A 19,079-nucleotide genomic window follows, 5' to 3' on the forward strand; every position below is an offset into this window, starting at 1 on the left:
TTGGATCTGCTTAATTAAATTGTGAATTTTATTACAGATACAGAACTGTGCACAAGTCTTAAATGAATATATATATATATATAGTTAGGGTGCTAAGACTTGCACAGTACTGTGTTTGCCAATGTGGAGTGGAGAGCAAGTTGGTCAATCCTGGTAGGGGCAATGGATGGGTGTGGCAGAGAATGAGTGTTGGGGGGTGGGGGTGGTGTTTGATGTAGTTGAAAACACACCCAACCCTGAGACAGCAGGCAAGGTCATTTGATTCCAAATAATTGGTTTATTGATCATTACAGCATGTGTCTCTGGTGTTTCCCTCTCCTTTCCCCTTTTCCCAAACATGATTCCCACTTTTGGGCCACAACAGAGACCCAGTACAGTGCAGTATGTGAAATTACTACAGTACTGTGCAAAAGTCTTGGGCATCATAGGGATATATATCTAAGACTTTTGCACAGTACTGTGCATCATTGTCTAAAATCTTGTCAGTCACCTGTTTTCAAAAATTCTAGTATTTCATGAAATGATCAGACAGTGAATGGTCTGCTCCCAAGTCTTTGATTTAATTTCTTGATTGTCCGTGCAATTTGCCTGTCTGGATGTCGCACAATTATTTCTGGTTTAATTTGTAATCTTTCAACTCCAGGATGAGGCTCTGATACCTTGGTTCCTCCAGTTCTGGCAATAATGCTTCCACCACCTTATTATGAAGTCTGGTTGGTACCTTGTTTATCATAGAAATATAGAAAGATGTTACAATATTATTTGCATATATTTCAGATTACATGTACTTGATGGGCAGAATGGCCTCCTGCTTCTTGCAGCAATCCCAAAGATTTCATTTCCCCATCAATTCCACCCAATTCTCTTGAAATCTACATCACAATTCATCTTCTGGCCATCAAATGTCTGTGACCTAGTGTGCTTGAAGGGAAACCAATGCAGTTCTGGGAGAAGGTCCAAATGCCACACAAGAGGCCAGGAATGAACCTGGATCCCTAGAGTGGTGAGGCAGCAGTATCACCCACTGCACCAAATCAAAGATCAGTAAGCAGGCTACAAAACTGAACATCTTAAGGTATTTTACTCATTTGTTATTTACTTGATGCACTGATTAGGGGTAAAACTTTTTAGTGGCTAGTATTGGCTAAAATGGTTGAATACCTGAACTGGCTTCTATGTTATTTTGACATATTTACAGAAATTCAGAATCATCATTCTCCATGCCTGAGATGAGCAACGTAATCATTTCAGAACTTGATTAGGTGACTCGAGACTTTCAATTAAAGCCAGTTACCCCATTAAACTGAAGTGGATTGTTGCAACTGTAATCTGTTACAAAGAAACAAGTTAAATTAATCATTTCGCTAGTCGTCGTCCAGTCACACAGCACAATATGGTGATAACTTATAGGTAGCAGCACCACAATTGCACTGAATGTTCTATGGTTTACTGTTTGTTCTATGAGAAAAGCAATGAATGTTGACTAGACTGGAACATGTGATTCACTTTGGATTATCTGATTTGTATTTTTAAATAGGCAGAGCTTCACATTTTAGTTGAGGCAGGAGAGATTATTGTGGGGTAATGGGAGCATTTTGCATGTCTTTACGGGATGTAATGTAACATTGGTAGAGTTTAATAAAAGCAGCATTTTAAAAATAGAGTTTGAAAGTTACTGGTATTCAGAGGGATGTGCATATCCTTGTACAGGGGTGAAGGTTCATCAAGCAATTGGAAAAACCAAACTTCTGAGGCCATTTGTGTAGAAGGTTGGTGATGTTTTACTCCAGTGCTGCAGCTTGCTGATCTCTGTCGAAGCAAGTTGCATTTAGGAGATTGGGAATATAACTAACACCACTAGATTAGTTCCTCAGATGGCAGAGTTGCTGTATGCGAATAGATTAAATTGACAGGCCTATTCTGTGCAGAAGAACGAGATGATGGAATTGAAACATTAAAAAAGTTCTTGAGGCTTTATATGGTTAATTGTGGAGTTGGATCCTGTTGACTTGAGTGCCTGAAATTTGGGTGCTCTGCCTCAAAGAGAAATTAGTTATTCAGAATGGATTTCCTCTTCCTGATGAGATGAACTTTAGCAATTGAGCCAGGAAGTCTGTAGGATCTGTTAATATATTTAAGGCTGATTGGTTCTGCAAAGTGGTTATTGGTTATGCAATCTGCAATCCCTCAACTGGTGCAAAGTATTGGTGAGTATCAAGATCAGCGATGATATTACTGAATAACAGTGGACAAGAGGTGATGAATGGTGCCCTGTCTGCATTGTTTTTTTTAGAAGTACAAGGTGTTATGAATAGTGCAGAAGGTCATCGTCGGTTACAACAGGACATAGATAGAATGAAGAGCTGGTTTGAGTGGAATTCAGTGTGGCAAAGTGTGAAGTGATGCACTGGAATACCAGGTTAATGGAAGAAACCTTAAACGTTTTGAGGAACAGATCTTGGGGCCCATATTCATGGACCTTGAGAGTTGCTGCAGAAGTTGATAGGCTGTTTAAGGTGGCCTATGGTGTGTTTGCTTTCATTAATTGGGGATTGTGTTCCAGAGCTGTGAGGTTATGTTTCAGTTCTATAAAAATCTAGTTAGACCAGATTTGGAGCATTGTCTTCAGTTTTGGTCACCTCATTATAGAAGAGATGTGGAAACATTGGAGCAGAGCAGGTTTACCAGGATGCCACCTGGATTAGAGAGTATGTCTTGTGAGGAAAGGTTGATGAGCTAAAGTCTTTGAATTGGGGAGGATCAGAAGTGACTTGATCGAGGAATTCAAGATGAGGAGGCATAAATAGTGTGTAATCTTTTCCCAGGGCAGAAAAGGCAAATGGGACAGGGCATAATTTTAAGGTGATTGGAGGGAAAATGAGGCCGATGTCAAATGTAAGTTGCTTTTAGCATGGAATGTACTGTGAGGGGTGGTAGGAGAAGTAGATACATTAAGAGACTCTTGGGTCAGCTCACTGATGAATGAAAAATGAAGAACTGTGTGGAATGAAAGTGTTAGATTGATTTTGATCAATTTTGATTAATGCTGACACAACTTTGTGGGCTGAAAGGCTTATTCTGTGTGTTCATTCTTCTGCCAGTCCAGAAGAAGCCTGCATTTTTAAAAATATATTGGTTGTCCCAATGTTTAATCAAAACAGTTTCAAATCAAGACAAATTAAACATTTCCTACTGAAAAGCTCATTGCCTTTGTCCAACAAAGCTCTAGGTGCCCATAGCTGTGAAAGCTGTTTTGATTTTTTTTTGGGGGGGGGGGGGATATAGCCTTCATAGCAGTAGTTGAGGTCTCTTCACTGGAGTCCAGGGGCTGCAATTGACCATAAGATATAGGAGCAGAACTAGGCCATTTGGCTCATCGAGTCTGCTCTGCCACTTCATCCTGGCTGATCCATTTTCCTCTCAGTTCCAATCTACTGCCTTCTCCATGCCCCGACCAATCAAGAATCGATCTCTGCCTTAAATGTACCCAGTGATTTGGCCTCCACAGCTGCCTGTAGCAACAAATTCCAACAATTACAGGGTGCAAGCCTGTGCCAGCAGAATATAATCAGTAATCTCATTAAAGTGAGTTGATGCTGACCCATGTTATGTCATTGGTGAATTTGGTAATGCCATAACATGGTCATTGCAATGTGAAACAGATTTAACTCACTAATAAACCATTGCCCGAGTATTCTTGCCAGCTGCAGACCAGAACATTTAAGTTCCAAGGTAATGTGAATGGAATTAAAGTAATGAAATAATCAGCAAGCATCCATATTTTTCTGGAGAAAACATTATTAATCAAGCAGCTGTGTTTAGATCAATATCCCGAGAACTTCCAGCAGCCTTCAGTCACCCAGCTTCTACCATCATTTTCCTTCCATTTCCCATTCACTTCATCTTTACTAAGGTTCTTCGTTTCCACACGCTCTATCAGTAACAGCAGGCAAGTGAGTGGGCTCACTGGATTTATCTGGCCAAATTTGGGAAACTTTACACATTTCCCAAATTAAATGGATGCTAATAGTTTATTTGTACTGTACCAGCTTAGCTGGTTCTGGAGTATGTGTAGAAAGTTGGTGACAAAAGTCAGTTTGGGATCATCAGCATTGCAGTATCTTTAGACCTGATCCAACTTTTTCTACTGCTCTTTTCTTGTTTCCTTATATTTTCCCTCTTCACCACTTAATCTCTAAAAGGGGCATATCTTTTGTTCCCAACTAAAACTACTAACACCCAACACCATTCACTTAAATTATCATCCACCAAAGTCCTGCATGTGAAACATTAATTCAACTTCTCCCTCCACAAATACTGCCTGACCTACTGACTATTTCCAGCATTTTCTGTTTTTATCCCAAATTCTTCAGGTTTAATAATAGCATTTCTTTTCCTTCCAATGCACTGAGGATGTGTCAGTCTAAGTTTCATACATCTAACTCCTAATATATTCTCAGATTTGTTGGAAAACTTTAATCAAATTTGTTTTTATTGTAAGATGCCTGATTCATCTTTCTTTTAAATACTTATTGTGATTCTAATTTGAAAATTGATTTAAATAGTAAGAAAATGCTTTGAAATAGAACAGATCAGTACAGCACAGACCCTTCGGACCTCAGAGTTATGATAACCTTATAGCCTACTCTAATCCTTACGTCCTACATAGCCTCCATTTTTCTAACAACCATGTGCCTATCTAAGTTTCTTTAAAACTCCTAATGTATCTGTGTCTTCTACAACCACCCCGGCAGGGTGTTCCATGCATTCAGCTCAGTTAAGTTTTTAACTCTTATCTTTTTTAAACTTACCTCAGAGTTTCCCTATAGCCTAAAATCTCCTTAAAACTATGCCCCTTGTATTAGCCAATTCTCCCCTAAGAAAATGTCTCCAGCTATCTACTCGATCTGTGCCTCATGGCACTTTGTGCGCCTCTATTAAGTCACCTCACATTCTGGCATCACCCTCTGTAAAGTATCTGCATCCTTCCTATAATGAAGCAACCAGAACTAATCCTGGTTAGACTACACTTGGAATATTGTGATCAGTTCTAGTTGCCTTTTTATAGAAAAGATGCAGAACTGAATCGTACTACTGCTGACATAGTTTATCTGACAATGGAGATAAAATACAGACTTTTCGGAGAATTATAAATCAATTTTAACAATTTTGGTTATACATCATACTTACTGTTTTTGGCCGCTGTATTCTTTTTCCTCCCCTGTTAATGGCTCCACTGCAATCAATGTTCTTTGGAGCAGTAGTCAAGCAGCGCTGTAGAGTGTCTCTGGAAATCATTGGTGAGTGTGTTGCTATTCCAGTACCTGGGGAAGAGATGCACAAGTACATAAGTTTACATACAATAGTTGCATTCAATTAAGATGAAACAGTTTCAAGGCTTTGGTTTTAGTAACATCATTGCACCTCTACTACGGTGATGTTACTGTAAATTAGTCTAACAATATTAACTAAAAGAAATGCTGCATACCAAAGATTGGCTTTTAGTGGAATGGATACATGTTAATAAGGGCAACACCCACACAAAGTGGTGGAGGAACTCAGCAGGCCAGGTAACATCTATGGAAAATACAGTCAACGTTTCAGGCCGAGACCCTTCAGCTGGACGTGATAGAGATTTCATGTTTCATTTATTATCCACACAAGCAAATCACATTCACAATGCATCTTCCCATCTACTTTCAATCCCTTTTTGAGCCTAATTGTTTCTCCCCTGGCAGGGAAATATCATTTGTAACTGACCCAGGCAGCACAGTGGCTGGTATAATGTTATTACAGTGCCTGTTACACCGGTTCAATGCTACTGTTTGTAAGGAGTTTATACATTCTCCCCTTGACCACGTGGGTTTCCTCCCACACTTCAAAGGGTTACCAAGTTGTGGGCATGTTATGTTGGTGCCAGGAGTTGGTGACACTTGTGGACTGGCCCCCTGCACATTCTCAGACTCTATTGGTCATTAAAACAATGAAATGTCCAGTAAAATGTATCATTGTGCACATGACAAAGCTAATTTTTAAACCATGTAAATATTTTCCTGTTTCATATTTCTTACATTTGTTCTAACATCACTTATCCTTCTATTAAAACTGTTAAACCCACCCTTGTTTGGAGTCCATTGTTGGTTGTAAGTAGCTCTGGCAGCCATTTCTAAAACTTTCCTTTCACTATTACATTTTCTCCCTTCTAACTAAACATACGAATGTATTTTGTCATCTGGAGTCCACGGGCTGTCTATTTGCTTAGTGATAACATTAATAGTTGAGCATAAGGGAAGGTTGGAGGTGTGGAACAGGTTCAGGCAGGAAATTACAAGGTGGAAGTTATGCTTGCCTCAAAGTGGGGAGGAGCTCTTATCTCTTGCTTCAGTCTTATCAGCCTAATCCTCAGATACCCCAATAACTTCCACAATTTTCTAGCAATGTTCCAGCTGTAGTATATACCAAGGCTGTAAAAGGGGAACTTCAGACATTTAAAAAGGGTGCAGAGGCTGCCAAAGTATCAGTATCTTGTTGATACTCAGTGGCAGGAACATTTGTAAAATAACATGAGAAATAAGTGGAGTAAGCCATTTGACTTCTCAAACATATTTTGCCATGCTTATCTTACAGCAGAACACCCTTCACCCAAACCCCAGTACAACCCAGAATTCTATCAGCTTGAAAATACAAATCAATGACTGAGCCACTACAGCCCTCCAAAGATTCAGTGTCCTAAGGAGCAGAATTATGCTATTCGGCCCATTGAGTCTGCTCTGCCATTTCTTCATGGCTGATCCATTACCCCCTTAACTCATTCTTCTACCTTCTCCTTGTAACCTTTCACACCCTGACTGATCAAGAACCTGTCATTCATGTATGTATCCATGTGAAGTGACAGAAAAAGAGTATGGCCAGGTAAAACTGGGAGACATTACAGTTGGAAGTTGATGTTTTTGGATAATATCCATGTTGAACTTATGAATAGATTCCAGAGGCAACAGTATAGAATGGGAGGCAAAGGTAGACCATTACATATTGCTATAGGAGCATACTAAAGATAAGCATTGAAGTGGAAAAATCGGTGGTAGCAGAGCATTTCATTTGCATGGCCATAGGATTGATTTCAATGGCACAAAACACTGGTCCACGACAATGACTTTTGGGATTGCCTGGTAAAGGAAACCATTGAAATAAGATCAGAGAATAAGAATTTTAACAAACACAAAGGTCTTGCTCTAAGTAAGAACTGGAACCCAATTGTAAGCAAGGTGGGACAGAGGAAACCTGATTGGTTGAGGACCAACTAATCGAGGGGCAGACAACAGGGTATATATACCACCAGACTAGATGTGCCTAGGCATCATCCCTGATGAAGATGGCAGAGTTTGTCACTGACGCATCGACATCTGGACCTGGCTGGAAGCCTGAGAAGAGTTTGTGTCGTATATGCTGGGAAAGCACTACATCCATTTTCATTTAAGTCCATGACACTGTATTGTAGCCCCAACACACTACATTATTGCATTGCCTTCACGTGAACGAAATGTAGAGGACAACCACATGTAACAAATTGCATATGTAGTTATCTCTGCCACAATGACTCTGGTTATCTAAATCTATAGGGGAAACATACCTTTGATTTGATAAATATGAATGAAATCAAGTGTCAAAAGAAATTAAATCAAAGCAACCTGTAAATAACAATATAGGCTCACTTTACCTGCAACACTATTGAGGGAGAATGCTGCCTCAATGTTGTGCATCTGACTTTGCAATTCATCAACCCGTTGGAAGGCATCCAGTTTCAGGCTGCGCTCATGAGACAGCTGACAACGTACCTAAGAATGGACAGGAAATCGGTTACTGTGCACACAATTGCTATGACAATATAATTCTCAGGGCCTGCCTCAGTTATTTAAAGAACAAGAGCAAGGCTGAAAGCGCACAATAACGTGCAAATCCAGATCACGTGGTGTAAAAAACAGTAGTCATCTGGCACTGCTGACAGAATCAAGATGAGGGGCAAACCTATCCATTGATGATAACACTAGAATGTTGCATTAGGATTTGCCACTGAAGGAGATTGTGGATATCTTTCTTATCAGCATGGTGTTTGAAGCATTTGTTGTTCAAAAACTAAGATTTAAAGTTTATCCGACATCAACCATGGAAGGAGGTTTGGACTTCCTACCCCCGAAACATCTGTTTCTTATTTTTCGTCTAGGTTCTCCTATGTTTCTAAACTCAAACCTTACCCTGTTGGTTTCCTTAAAGTCAAATCATCCTTTTAAAATACCAGGAAATATAGGCCTAGTTTCTGTAAGCTTTGAAATCCGGGATCATTCTAGTAAATCTATGGGTACTTGCCCTTCAAGGGTAATATACCCTTCTAGGATGCACAGCATTGTTCCTAATGTTTCAATTCAGTGTAGCTAAATTTCTATTGCCTTTAACTCTGCTCAATGTCCAGAAGGCTAGCATCCCAGAAGCTTGTATCATCATTTCCTGTTCTGGTTGATGACATCTAAAGAATGTGCATAGACCCCCATTGGAGTTTATAATTGGACATAACTGAGAAAGAACTCTAATCCATCAGCTATTCGTCCAAAATGGATAAATTCACATTTGCAAAAATGAACTTCGGGTTAATGCCACTTCCTAATCTGGTCCATAGATGTGCAAGTTATGAGTTCCCTTCAGTTCCATGTTTTCAACTTTAGCTTATGTTTTCAACTTTAGCTTATGGTTTCACATAGTACTTCACCAGATGCCCTTTGTGGGAGCTTTCCAGACTGAAGGTCTGTGTAGCAAAGTTCCAAAGGGTCTTTATAGACATTAATGAGTTTAAAGAGCTCTTAATTAACTGCCTATTGACACTAAAATCGGTAATACAGTTGACAGGAGTTGACAGTTCCAATGGATTAGCAGAAGTAGCAAATGGAATTTCAGTCTGGAAAAGTGTAAGGAAATGAATTTGGGAAAACAAACATGGTAAAACAAAATAGAGAGGGACATTGGAATGAAAACTGTGGAACAGAAGATGCAGCAGTAGCAACTTGAGCTCAGCAGTAGAGGTGAAGACTGAAGTTTGGACTGGAGTGGAGTTAGTACTGGAATCACTTTTTCCATACGTGGATTGGAGAGGAGTTACCATTAGGATCTCTGCTTTTCGTGACATGCGTACTAATAAGTTGGACTTGATGCACAGGGCACAATTTCCAAATTTGAAGGTTTTGCAGAATTTGGATGTAGATGTAATTATAAGGAGAGCAGTAATGGACTTTAAAACGACGTCATTCAGTTGGGCAGATGGCGACAGAGAATCCAGAAGTATGAAATATTATATGTTGATTGGAGGAATGAAAAGAGACGACGAGTCTCAGGGTTATACCTGGTGACATATACAGTGTGTACTTTGATAATAAATTTACTTTGAACTTTGAAATTTTTAGGAGAGATGGAAGTGCTTTGGAAAGGGATCAGTCGCGATCTACTGGATAGATTTTAGAGAGAGGTGACCATATGAATGTGATAGCAGGAAACAGTGGGTGAAGGAGGGGTAGCAGCTTTTTCCTTGAGCCGCAGAGAAATCTAATGGAAGTAATTATTTAAAAAGGAAGAGTTTAAACAGAATAGAGGCAAAGGAAGTGCAGTCATTAGTGGAGCTGTCAGAAACTGGAGGCTGCAGAAAAAAGAAATCCAAAGTTACATGAGGAAAAGTTTCTGCGTGGCGATTTGCTCGGGTCTGGGGCAGGCAGATAGAATTGCAGCATCACAGAACAAACAGGATAAACATCTAAATGGAAACAGCACTTGGTTTCAAAAAAGCTCTTCTCCAGTTACATAATGAACACTTTACTAAGTGTTTATTCAGACCACAGTCCTTCCTCTGTATGCACAGCAAAATGCATCCAGTTGCCACAGCAAGGCTGTTAACCACCTGGTTATAGCACGACTCACCAATTCCTCTTTCAACTACAGACCATTTCTGGGGAAGCCCCACGCTGTCTATGCAGATCAACTAATGAGAGGCCCTGCATAATACTTGTGCACAGTTCCCCACCAGTCAATTGAATCTTCAAAACACACACCACCATTTAAAAAAAATGAAATTCTGATTCAAATATGGTGATGTAATGGATGTTGTCAAGAGACTTGGATTATGCTCCTCAATCCAATCTCTTCCCATCCAGTCAATGCCCTGAGGAAGGCCTTCTCCCTCACTGCAAAAACTGGCTGAAATATTAGTGGTCACAGACAACACTGTACCTACAATTACTGCAGTATATAACGATGTCTAAAATTGCCGTACCTGTTTGATCTCCTTATTGATTTTATGATACTGTATTTGAACGATTTTGGAAGATGTTTCGAGCTTGTTGTTTAGGATATTTAGCCTCTGTTCCTTCTCCTGCATGTCATCCAGCAGCTGCTCCATGTTGGATGTTTTCATGCTTTCCACCTTCTGTCGGCTCTTCAGCTCCTGAGCTGCCCGGTGCCGGTATTCCCTCAGCAGCTGCTTCTGGAGTGAGGAAAATCAGCGCATGAGGCATGGGGCAGCCACTGTACAGGTAAGAACTCTGGGAGCAGGCTACAAGATAATGTATTTGATTCTAGTTCTCTCTTTGACAGACATATTCCAAAAAGCTCTCCAGTACAATTAACAGCCAATGAACTTAGGTTCTTGATTAATCAGGGCATCTCATTGACACACTGGCCATCAGCTCAGTACTAACAGGTGCCGCCTGAATAAGTGATAGTCTGCAATACTGAGTTTTATTGGAAGGTAGAATTGCAGTGCAATCTGCTTGACTGTATTAAAGGGTGTTACTTGTTTTTAAGTGTTGGGGAATAAGTACCTCTTTTTCCAGTTCTTTCCTTGTTCTCTCATTTTCTGATTTCGACCTGCTGAGGGCCTTTCTCAAAGCTACGAGCTGTTGCTGCAGAAGAATCTTCTCCTCTTCCGCAAGAATTTTAATGTTGAGATACGCCTCTTTGACTTGAGTAACTTTCTGTGTGGACAAAATGGATTCAAAATGTTAGTGGAAGGAGGAGAGAGAGTGGGGGGAGGAAAAAGAAAGAAAGGAGGAGATGGAGAGAGAGTGAGGAGGGGAGGAGCTGGCAGAGAAATAAATGTTGAATTTTACTTGTTAGTTTACATATTGGTGGTAGGACCCCAGACTAAAAAAGTCACATTGGGTTGGTATTTCCCTCGCTTTGCCCTGGGGATGCTAAAGAAATGTAAAGTTGTTAAAAGTTGATTGTCAGATCTCAGACTTCAACTGGATGCAGCGAAACGTGACTATCGTCAAGAGTGAAACTAAACTACAATCGACAATCAAATTTCAAATGTCAGGTGTCTTTTGAACTTTTCCCCATTTTAACCACTACTGTAAGCATTAACATTAGCCACATACACACATATTCACCTGTTACAAAATGCTCATGGACTTTTGTCAAGGATGGACTTCATTCAATTTAGAAATTATCCAGGCAAGAAATTCATGGGTGAGTGAGTGAATATAACAAGGGTGCGCGCTTTATTCAAATATGTACTGTGAAAAGGCTACTAAAATGCTACAGCTGGTCAATCTTGCTGTGTGGTTCCGAAACATGGACTATAACACCAGAACTCCAAAGAAACTTAGAAGCAACAGAAATGTGGTTTCTTAAAAAGAATGCTGAAAGTATCATATAGAGTCAGGGTAACTAATGAGACAGTACTTCGTGTCCATACAAAAAGATCTTTAATGATAACATTAAATGAAAGGAAACTTAATTTCCTGGGCCATGTCATCAGAAAGGGAGAAACAGAATGCCTTACGTTATGAGGCTGTATGCCTGGGAAACGTGGAAGAGGAAGGCAAAGAAGAAAATATATGGACACTGTGCAAGAACTAACAAATCTAAATGTGCGAGATATCATCGACGCTGCGAGGGATTATTCAATGTGGAGAGCCATGATCGCCCAAGCGTGTAATGTGCAAGGCATATGAAGAAGAAGACGACAATAAAAATAAACCAGTTTATAAGCACGCCGGTGTGATGAGATCCTCACTCTCTCTCATCTGATAAAGTGTGATTTGTGACTTGTAATCAACCAATCAAAAAAAAAATATTTAAATCACAGAATAACGTGGCACTAAAACATGATATCACTTACCGAAAATTTTTGCTTCTTGAATACTTTTGGGTCTATCTTATAAATTTTGGGCTGCTGATCATGAAAATCACCAAGGAATTTCCCTATCATGCACCATTCTTAAAAAATAACCTATATGTATTATTTCAATTCATAATTCAAGTCAATTAAAACATTGCCCACAATATAAGCTGATAAGTTTTCTATCTTGTCCAGGCATGCTTAGGCAGAGCAGATGCTGCTTGATAGGCCAGGTTTTAGAAAGGCTATGAATTTCCTTGAAGGATTTCAATATTTGAGACGGATGTTTCCTAGAATAACTAATACTGAGGTGAAGGAAGACATTTTTGTTGGTCCACAGTTCAAACAGGTCATCAGTGACAGGCAATTTGAAGAACTTCTAGTGGAACCAGAGAAAGTTGCATGGAAGGCATTTAAGGATATTGTTGAAAATTTCTGTGGCAATTACAGATCCCCAAACTACATGTAAGTGGATGACAGCATGCTTCAAGCATACAAAACAATGAAGCGCATCACGTCACTAAAGATTCATTTTCTGCATTCTTCCCTGCAAACCTTGGCGCTGTCCGTGATGAACACAGTGAAAAGTTTCACCAGGATATTGCAGTCAGGGAGAAATGGTATTAGGGCAACTGGAATTCATCAATGTTGGTTGATTTTTAACTTGGTTGAACTATTGCAAAGTGTCAGCAACATTAACAATTTAACACATTATATTCAATAAAAGTTAATTGCTTGTTTCTCCAAATTCCTGTGTGATATAAACAGTCTGAAATTATGTTTGTGTTCAGTTTCAATCAGTCTATCATAAACAAAAAAAAATTCTGAGGAAGCAACACTTTTGAAAATTTGTTGTCCAGCATATTCAGTCCAGGATGTTTCTCCAGCCCTTGAAAGGAGCTGTTCATTTCTCTCCACTTCTATGTGTTTTTCCCTGTGGCCCTACAGAACCCTTTTTCGTATGTATAATGATGTTTATTTTGAAAGCTATTTACGAAGAAACTTCTATCAGTCCTTTAGCCTCTGTCACAACACATAAATTCTGCTGCTGTTTTAAAAAGTCACGAAGCATATCTTGTGAAGAACATTTCATTTGTGTGATTTGAGGGTCACTAAAGATTACTGACATGGTAAGAACACATCCTTGATTAGGTGTTGGGAGTGAGACCTGTAACATGTTCTACAAGACGCTGCTTATATAGAGGTTTATGCCCTGACTGCCCATCTTTCCCTACCTGCTCCAAAGCAGCGCGGGATCTTTGAAACTTCTCTTGTTTTGCTGTCATTCTCCAACAGTTCAGTGTTTTCAGCTGACACACCAGTCTCTGCAGTTGGCTGTTCTCTTCTCGTAAGGACTGCAGCTGATCTTGCTGAGAAAAGAAAAAGGTTAGTTTTCTGCTTCAGAAGATATGTTACTTCTCCCATTCTTTTCTTTAAGGGATCTCTAGCCTTTAAGAATCGAAGTAGGAAGCAGAAATCTGGCTCCTTGAATTGGACCACCGTTCAGTTAGATAATGGCTAATTGTGCTTCAACACCTTCTTGCCTTCTTGCCTATTATCTTAGGATCCAAAAGTCTATCACAGATTTGATAACTGAGCAACTACAGTCCTAACTCAGGAATTCCAAAAATTCACAGACTTATGCATAAAGAAAAGAACATTTTTATCTCAATCCTAAATGGATTGGCCAAGCATCTAGAAAACTTTTTTTTTCTCCAGTTGGCAGATGGTGGCTCCCATTCAACAATATTGTCATATATAATTGAGGCAAACGTTTTCTTTACTTGGGCTTCTTTCATTATCTACTTGTTATGTGCAACTCAGTGTCATAATCTGTGCTCTATCTGCTGATCTCTACACACCCTCTGATGACACAGTTATATCAACCAGTAGAATTATTGCTCTTCTTTCCCACCCACTCCTTTCACTCTGTCTACAGACAGACATACTTTATTGATCCTGAGGGAAATTGGGTTTCTTTACAGCCGCCCCAACCAAGAATAGTGAAGAAATATAGCAATATAAAACCATAAATAATTAAATAATAATATGTAGATCATGCCAAGTGGAAATAAGTCCAGGACCAGCCTTTTGGATCAGGGTGTCTGACACTCCGAGGGAGGAGTTGTAAAGCTTAATGGCCACAGGTAGGAACGACTTCCTATGACGCTCAGTGTTACATCTCGGTGGGATGAGTCTCTGACTGAATGTACTCCTGTACCTAACCAGTACATTGTGGAGTGGATGGGAGTCATTGTCCAAGATGGCATGCAACTTGGACAGCATCTTCTTTTCAGACACCATCGTCAGAGAGTCCAGTTCCACCCCCACAACATCACTGGCCTTACGAATGAGTTTGTTGATTCTGTTGGTGTCTGCTACCCTCAGCCTGCTGCTCCAGCACACAACAGTAAACATGATAGCACTGGCCCCAACAGACTCGTAGAACATCCTTAACATCGTACGGCAGATGTTAAAGGACCTCAGTCTCCTCAGGAAGTAGAGACAGCTCTGACCCTTCTTGTAGACAGCCTCAGTGTTCTTTGACCAGTCCAGTTTATTCTCCACTCGTATCCCCAGGTATCTGTAATCCTCCACTATGTCCACACTGACTCCTTGGATGGAAACGGGGGTCACCAGTGCCTTAGCCCTCCTCAGGTCCACCACCAGCTCCTTAGTCTTTTTCACATTAAGCTGCATTTGATTCTGCTCGCACCATGTGACAAAGTTTCCCACGGTAGCCCTGTACTCAGCCTCTATTTAAGTCTGAAGCATAGAGAACAACTTGATTTCAATGGCCACAATGCTTAAAAATCTAATAATTCTATTCCTGCAAAAGTCTAATCATTTGTGAAGAGCCACACGGACTTGACCCGAAGCAATGCAAAAGATTTTGCCCCATTTTCTCTGATTCTGTTTTCCATCTTATGCCTAACATGTTTGGGTTGAGTTGTTCTCCGACCTTGGCAATCCATTTGCTAATGAGGAGACATCATCAATGTGCTGTTCACTTGTGGTGTGTCCTCTGAATGTGTGGCCTTTATATACTTAGCAATTAGTTGATCAGTTGCCATTATGGAAACTCAGTTGAAATGTGGGGAAGGGGTCTCATCACTGATTGATTGCAGGGTAAACTCTGTTGTCTGGAGTTTTTTAAAAAAAAATCTTCTTTCTTAAAGATCAAGAGGGTCACAAATTTGACTGGGCATCAGTGAAAGTCATACCACAAGTAAGCACGTTGCATGACAAAGAATTCCTAGAAGCATGGTTTTACATAGAAACATAGAACCAACAGCACAATACAGGCCCACTGGCCCACAAAGCTGTGCTGAACATGTCCTTACCTTAAAACTACCTAGGCATACCCATAGCCCTCTATTTTTCTAAGCTCCATGTAGCCATCCAGGAGTCTCTTAAAAGACCCCATCATTTCCGCCTCCATCACTGTCACCGACAGCCCATTCCACGCACTTTCCACTCTCTGTGTAAAAAAAAAAAAAAAAATTCTGACCCCTGACGTATCCTCTGTACCTACTTCCAAGCACCTTAAAACTATGCCCTCTCATGCTAGCCATTTCAGCCCTGGGAAAAAGCCTTTGATTATCCACGTGATCAATGCCTCCCATTACCTTGTACACCTCTTTCAGGTTACCTCTCATCCCCCATCACTCCAAGGAGAGAAGGCTGAGTTCACTCAACCTATTCTCATAAGGCATGTCCTCAATCCAGGCAACATCCCTGTAAATCTCCTCTGCATCCTTTCTATGCTTTCCACATTCTTCCGGTAGTGAGGCGACCCGAATTGAGCACCATACTCCAGGGTCTTTCATAGCTTCAACATTACCTCTCGGCTCTTAAACTCAATCCCACGATTGATGTAGGCCAATGCACCATATGCCTCCTTAACCATAGAGTCAGCCTGTGTAGCAGCTTTGAGTGTCCTATGGACTCAGACCCTAAGATCCCTCCGATCCTCCACACTGCCAAGAGTCTTGCCATTAATGCTATATTCTTCCATCATATTTGGCCTACCAAAATGAACCAACTCACACTTATCTGGGTTGAACTCCATCTGCCACTTCTCAGCCCAGTTTTGCATCCTATCAATGTCCCGCTGTAACCTCTGACAGCCCTCCACACTATCCACAACACCTCCAACCTTCATATCATCAGCAAATTTACTAACCCATCCCTCCACTTCCTCATCCAGGTCATTTATAAAAATCACAAAGAGTAAGGGATCCCTGAGGCACACCACTGGTCACTGACCTCCATGCAGAATATAACCCATCTACAATCATTCTTTGCCTTCTGTGGGTAAGCCAGTTCTGGATCCCAAAAGCAATGTCCCCTTGGTTCCCATGCCTCCTTACTTTCTCAATAAGCCTTTCATGGGTACCTTATCAAATGCCTTGCTAAAATCCATGTACACTACATCTACAGCTTTATCTTCATCAATGTGTTTAGTGACATCCTCAAGAAATCCTATCAGGCTCATAAGGCACGACCTACCTTTGACAAAGCCATGCTAACTATTCCTAATCATATTATGCCTCTCAAAATGTTCATAAATCCTGCCTCTCAGGATCTTCTCCATCAACTTACCAACCACTGAAATAAGACTCACTGGTCTATAATTTCCTGAGCTATCCCTATTCCCTTTCTTGAATAAGGGAACAATATCCACAACCTTCCAATCCTCTGGAACTTCTTCCACCTTCATTGATGATGCAAAGAGCATTGCCAGAGGCTCAGCAATCTCCTCCCTCACTTCCCACAGTAGCCTGGGGTATATCCCCTCCGGTCCTGGTGACTTATCCAACTTGATGCTTTCTAAAAGCTCCAGCACACCTTCTTAATATCTACATGCTCAAGCTTTTTGGTTTACTGCAAGTCATCCCTACAATTGCCAAGATCCTTTTCTGTAGTGAATATTGTAGCAAAGTATTCATTAAGTACCTCTGCTATTTCCTCCGGTTCCATACACATTTTCCCACTGTCACACTTGATAGGTCCTATCCTCTCACGTCTTAACCTCTTGCTCTTCACATACTTGTAGAATGCCTTGGGGTTTTCCTTAATCCTGTCTACCATGGGCTTCTCATTGCCCCTTCTGGATCTCCTAATTTCATTCTTAAGCTCTTACCTGCTAGCCTTATAATCTTCTAGATCTCTATCATTACCTAGTTTTTGAACCTTTCATAAGCTCTTCTTCTTGACTAGATTTACAACAGCCTTTGTACTCCACAGTTCCTGTACCCTGCCATTTTTTCCCTGTCTCATTGGAATGTATCTATGCAGAACCCCATGCAAATATCCCTTGAACATTTGCCACATTTCTTATGTACATTTCCCTGAGAACATCTGTTTCCAATTTATGCTTCCAAGTTCCTGCCTGATAGCCTTATATTTCCCCTTACTCCAATTAAACGTTTCCCTAACTTGTCTGTTCCTATCCCTCTCCAGTGCATTGGTAAAGGAGTATGAATTGTGATCACTATCTCCAAAATGCTCTCCCACTGAGAGACCTGACACCTGACCAGGTTCATTTCCCAATACCAGATCAAGTACAGCCTCTCCTCTTGTAGGCTTATCTACATATTGTGTCAAAAAACCTTCCTGAACACACCTAACAAACTCCACCCCATCTAAACCCCTTGTTCTAGGGAGATGCCAATCTATATTTAGGAAATTAAAATCTCCCACCAGAACAACCCTGTTATTATTACATCTTTCCAGAATATGTCTCCCTATCTGCTCCTCAATGTCCTTGTTACAATGTCCCTATTGGATGGTCTATAAAAAACACCCAGTAAAGTTATTGACCCCTTCCTGTTCCTAACTTCCACCCACAGAGACTCCGTAGACAATCCCTCCATGACTTCCTCATTTTCTGCAGCCGTGACACTATCTCTGATCAACAGCGCCACGCCCCCACCTGTTTTGCCTCCCTCCTTGTCCTTTCTGAAATATCTAAAGCCTGGCACTTGAAGTAGCCATTCCTGCCCCTGCACCATCCAAGTCTCTGTAATAACTACAGCATCACAGCTCCAAGAGCTGATCCACGCTCTAAGCTCATCCGTTTTATTCATAATACTCCTCACATTAAAATAGACACATCTCAAACCATCGGTCTGTGTGCATTCCTTCTCTATCACCTGCCTATCCTCCCTTTCGCACTGTCTCCAAGCTTTCTCTATTTGTGAGTCAATCTCCCTTTCCTCCGCCACTTCAGTTTGGTTCCCACCCCCCAGCAATTCTAATTTTATGCAAACAATTCTATAAACAGACTTTTTGACCTCAATCCCATTTATAAACCAATGGGTGGGGCAAAAAAAATCCAGACAACACAGTGTTTGCCATGCAAGCAATCTGTGATAAGAACCCCTCTTCCCTACGTCATAATTGAGTTTCTATAATGACATCCAATTGATAATTGTTCAGTACTGTATATAAAGGACAAGCATTCGGAGGACACACCGTAAATGAATAGCACACTGATATTGTCTCCTTAAAGTTACAAAACGTGCAAATGGTTTGCCAAGATCAGAGAACAACTCAACCACCTGCACTTCACATTTGAGTTATTTCTTATTTCCAATATACTTCTAGCTTTCATTTATTTACTGCCGCATTTACCTCTTCATCTAAGTATATTTATTTTAAAGTGTTGGCTCGTAGCCAAATGGTTAAGGTGTTCATCCAGTGATCTGAAGGTCGCTAGTTCGAGCCTTGGCTGAGGCTGCGTGTGTGTCCTTGAGCAAGGCACTTAACCACACATAGCTCTGCAATGACACCGGTGCCAAGCTGTATGGGTCCTAATGCCCTTCCCTTGGGCAACATCGGTGGCGTGGAGAGGGGAGACTTGCAGCTTGGGCAACTGCCGGTCTTCCACAAAAAAAAACCTTGCCCAGGCTTG

At 40.7% G+C, this 19,079-nt stretch overlaps 1 protein-coding gene across 5 annotated transcripts in view; it reads right to left on the minus strand.

The window, feature by feature from the left end:
- Positions 1 to 272: 272 nt before the first annotated feature.
- Positions 273 to 19,079, minus strand: part of si:ch73-242m19.1 (uncharacterized) — a 161,408-nt gene continuing 142,601 nt past the window's right edge. For 4 of the 5 annotated variants that reach the window (XM_059982973.1, XM_059982975.1, XM_059982978.1 and 1 more), the window contains 6 exons: positions 13,396 to 13,530; positions 10,857 to 11,009; positions 10,310 to 10,519; positions 7,718 to 7,835; positions 5,191 to 5,324; positions 273 to 721 (listed from right to left, as the gene is read on the minus strand). In XM_059982973.1, coding sequence (XP_059838956.1) covers positions 608 to 721; positions 5,191 to 5,324; positions 7,718 to 7,835; positions 10,310 to 10,519; positions 10,857 to 11,009; positions 13,396 to 13,530 — 864 coding nt within the window. In that variant the 3' untranslated portion in view covers positions 273 to 607. Of the gene's footprint in view, positions 3,513 to 5,190; positions 5,325 to 7,717; positions 7,836 to 10,309; positions 10,520 to 10,856; positions 11,010 to 13,395; positions 13,531 to 19,079 lie in introns of all 5 variants that reach the window. The other variant, XM_059982974.1, reaches the window with a different exon arrangement.

Source organism: Hypanus sabinus, chromosome 10 (genome assembly GCF_030144855.1).
Source record: "Hypanus sabinus isolate sHypSab1 chromosome 10, sHypSab1.hap1, whole genome shotgun sequence".
Taxonomy (NCBI): domain Eukaryota; kingdom Metazoa; phylum Chordata; class Chondrichthyes; order Myliobatiformes; family Dasyatidae; genus Hypanus; species Hypanus sabinus.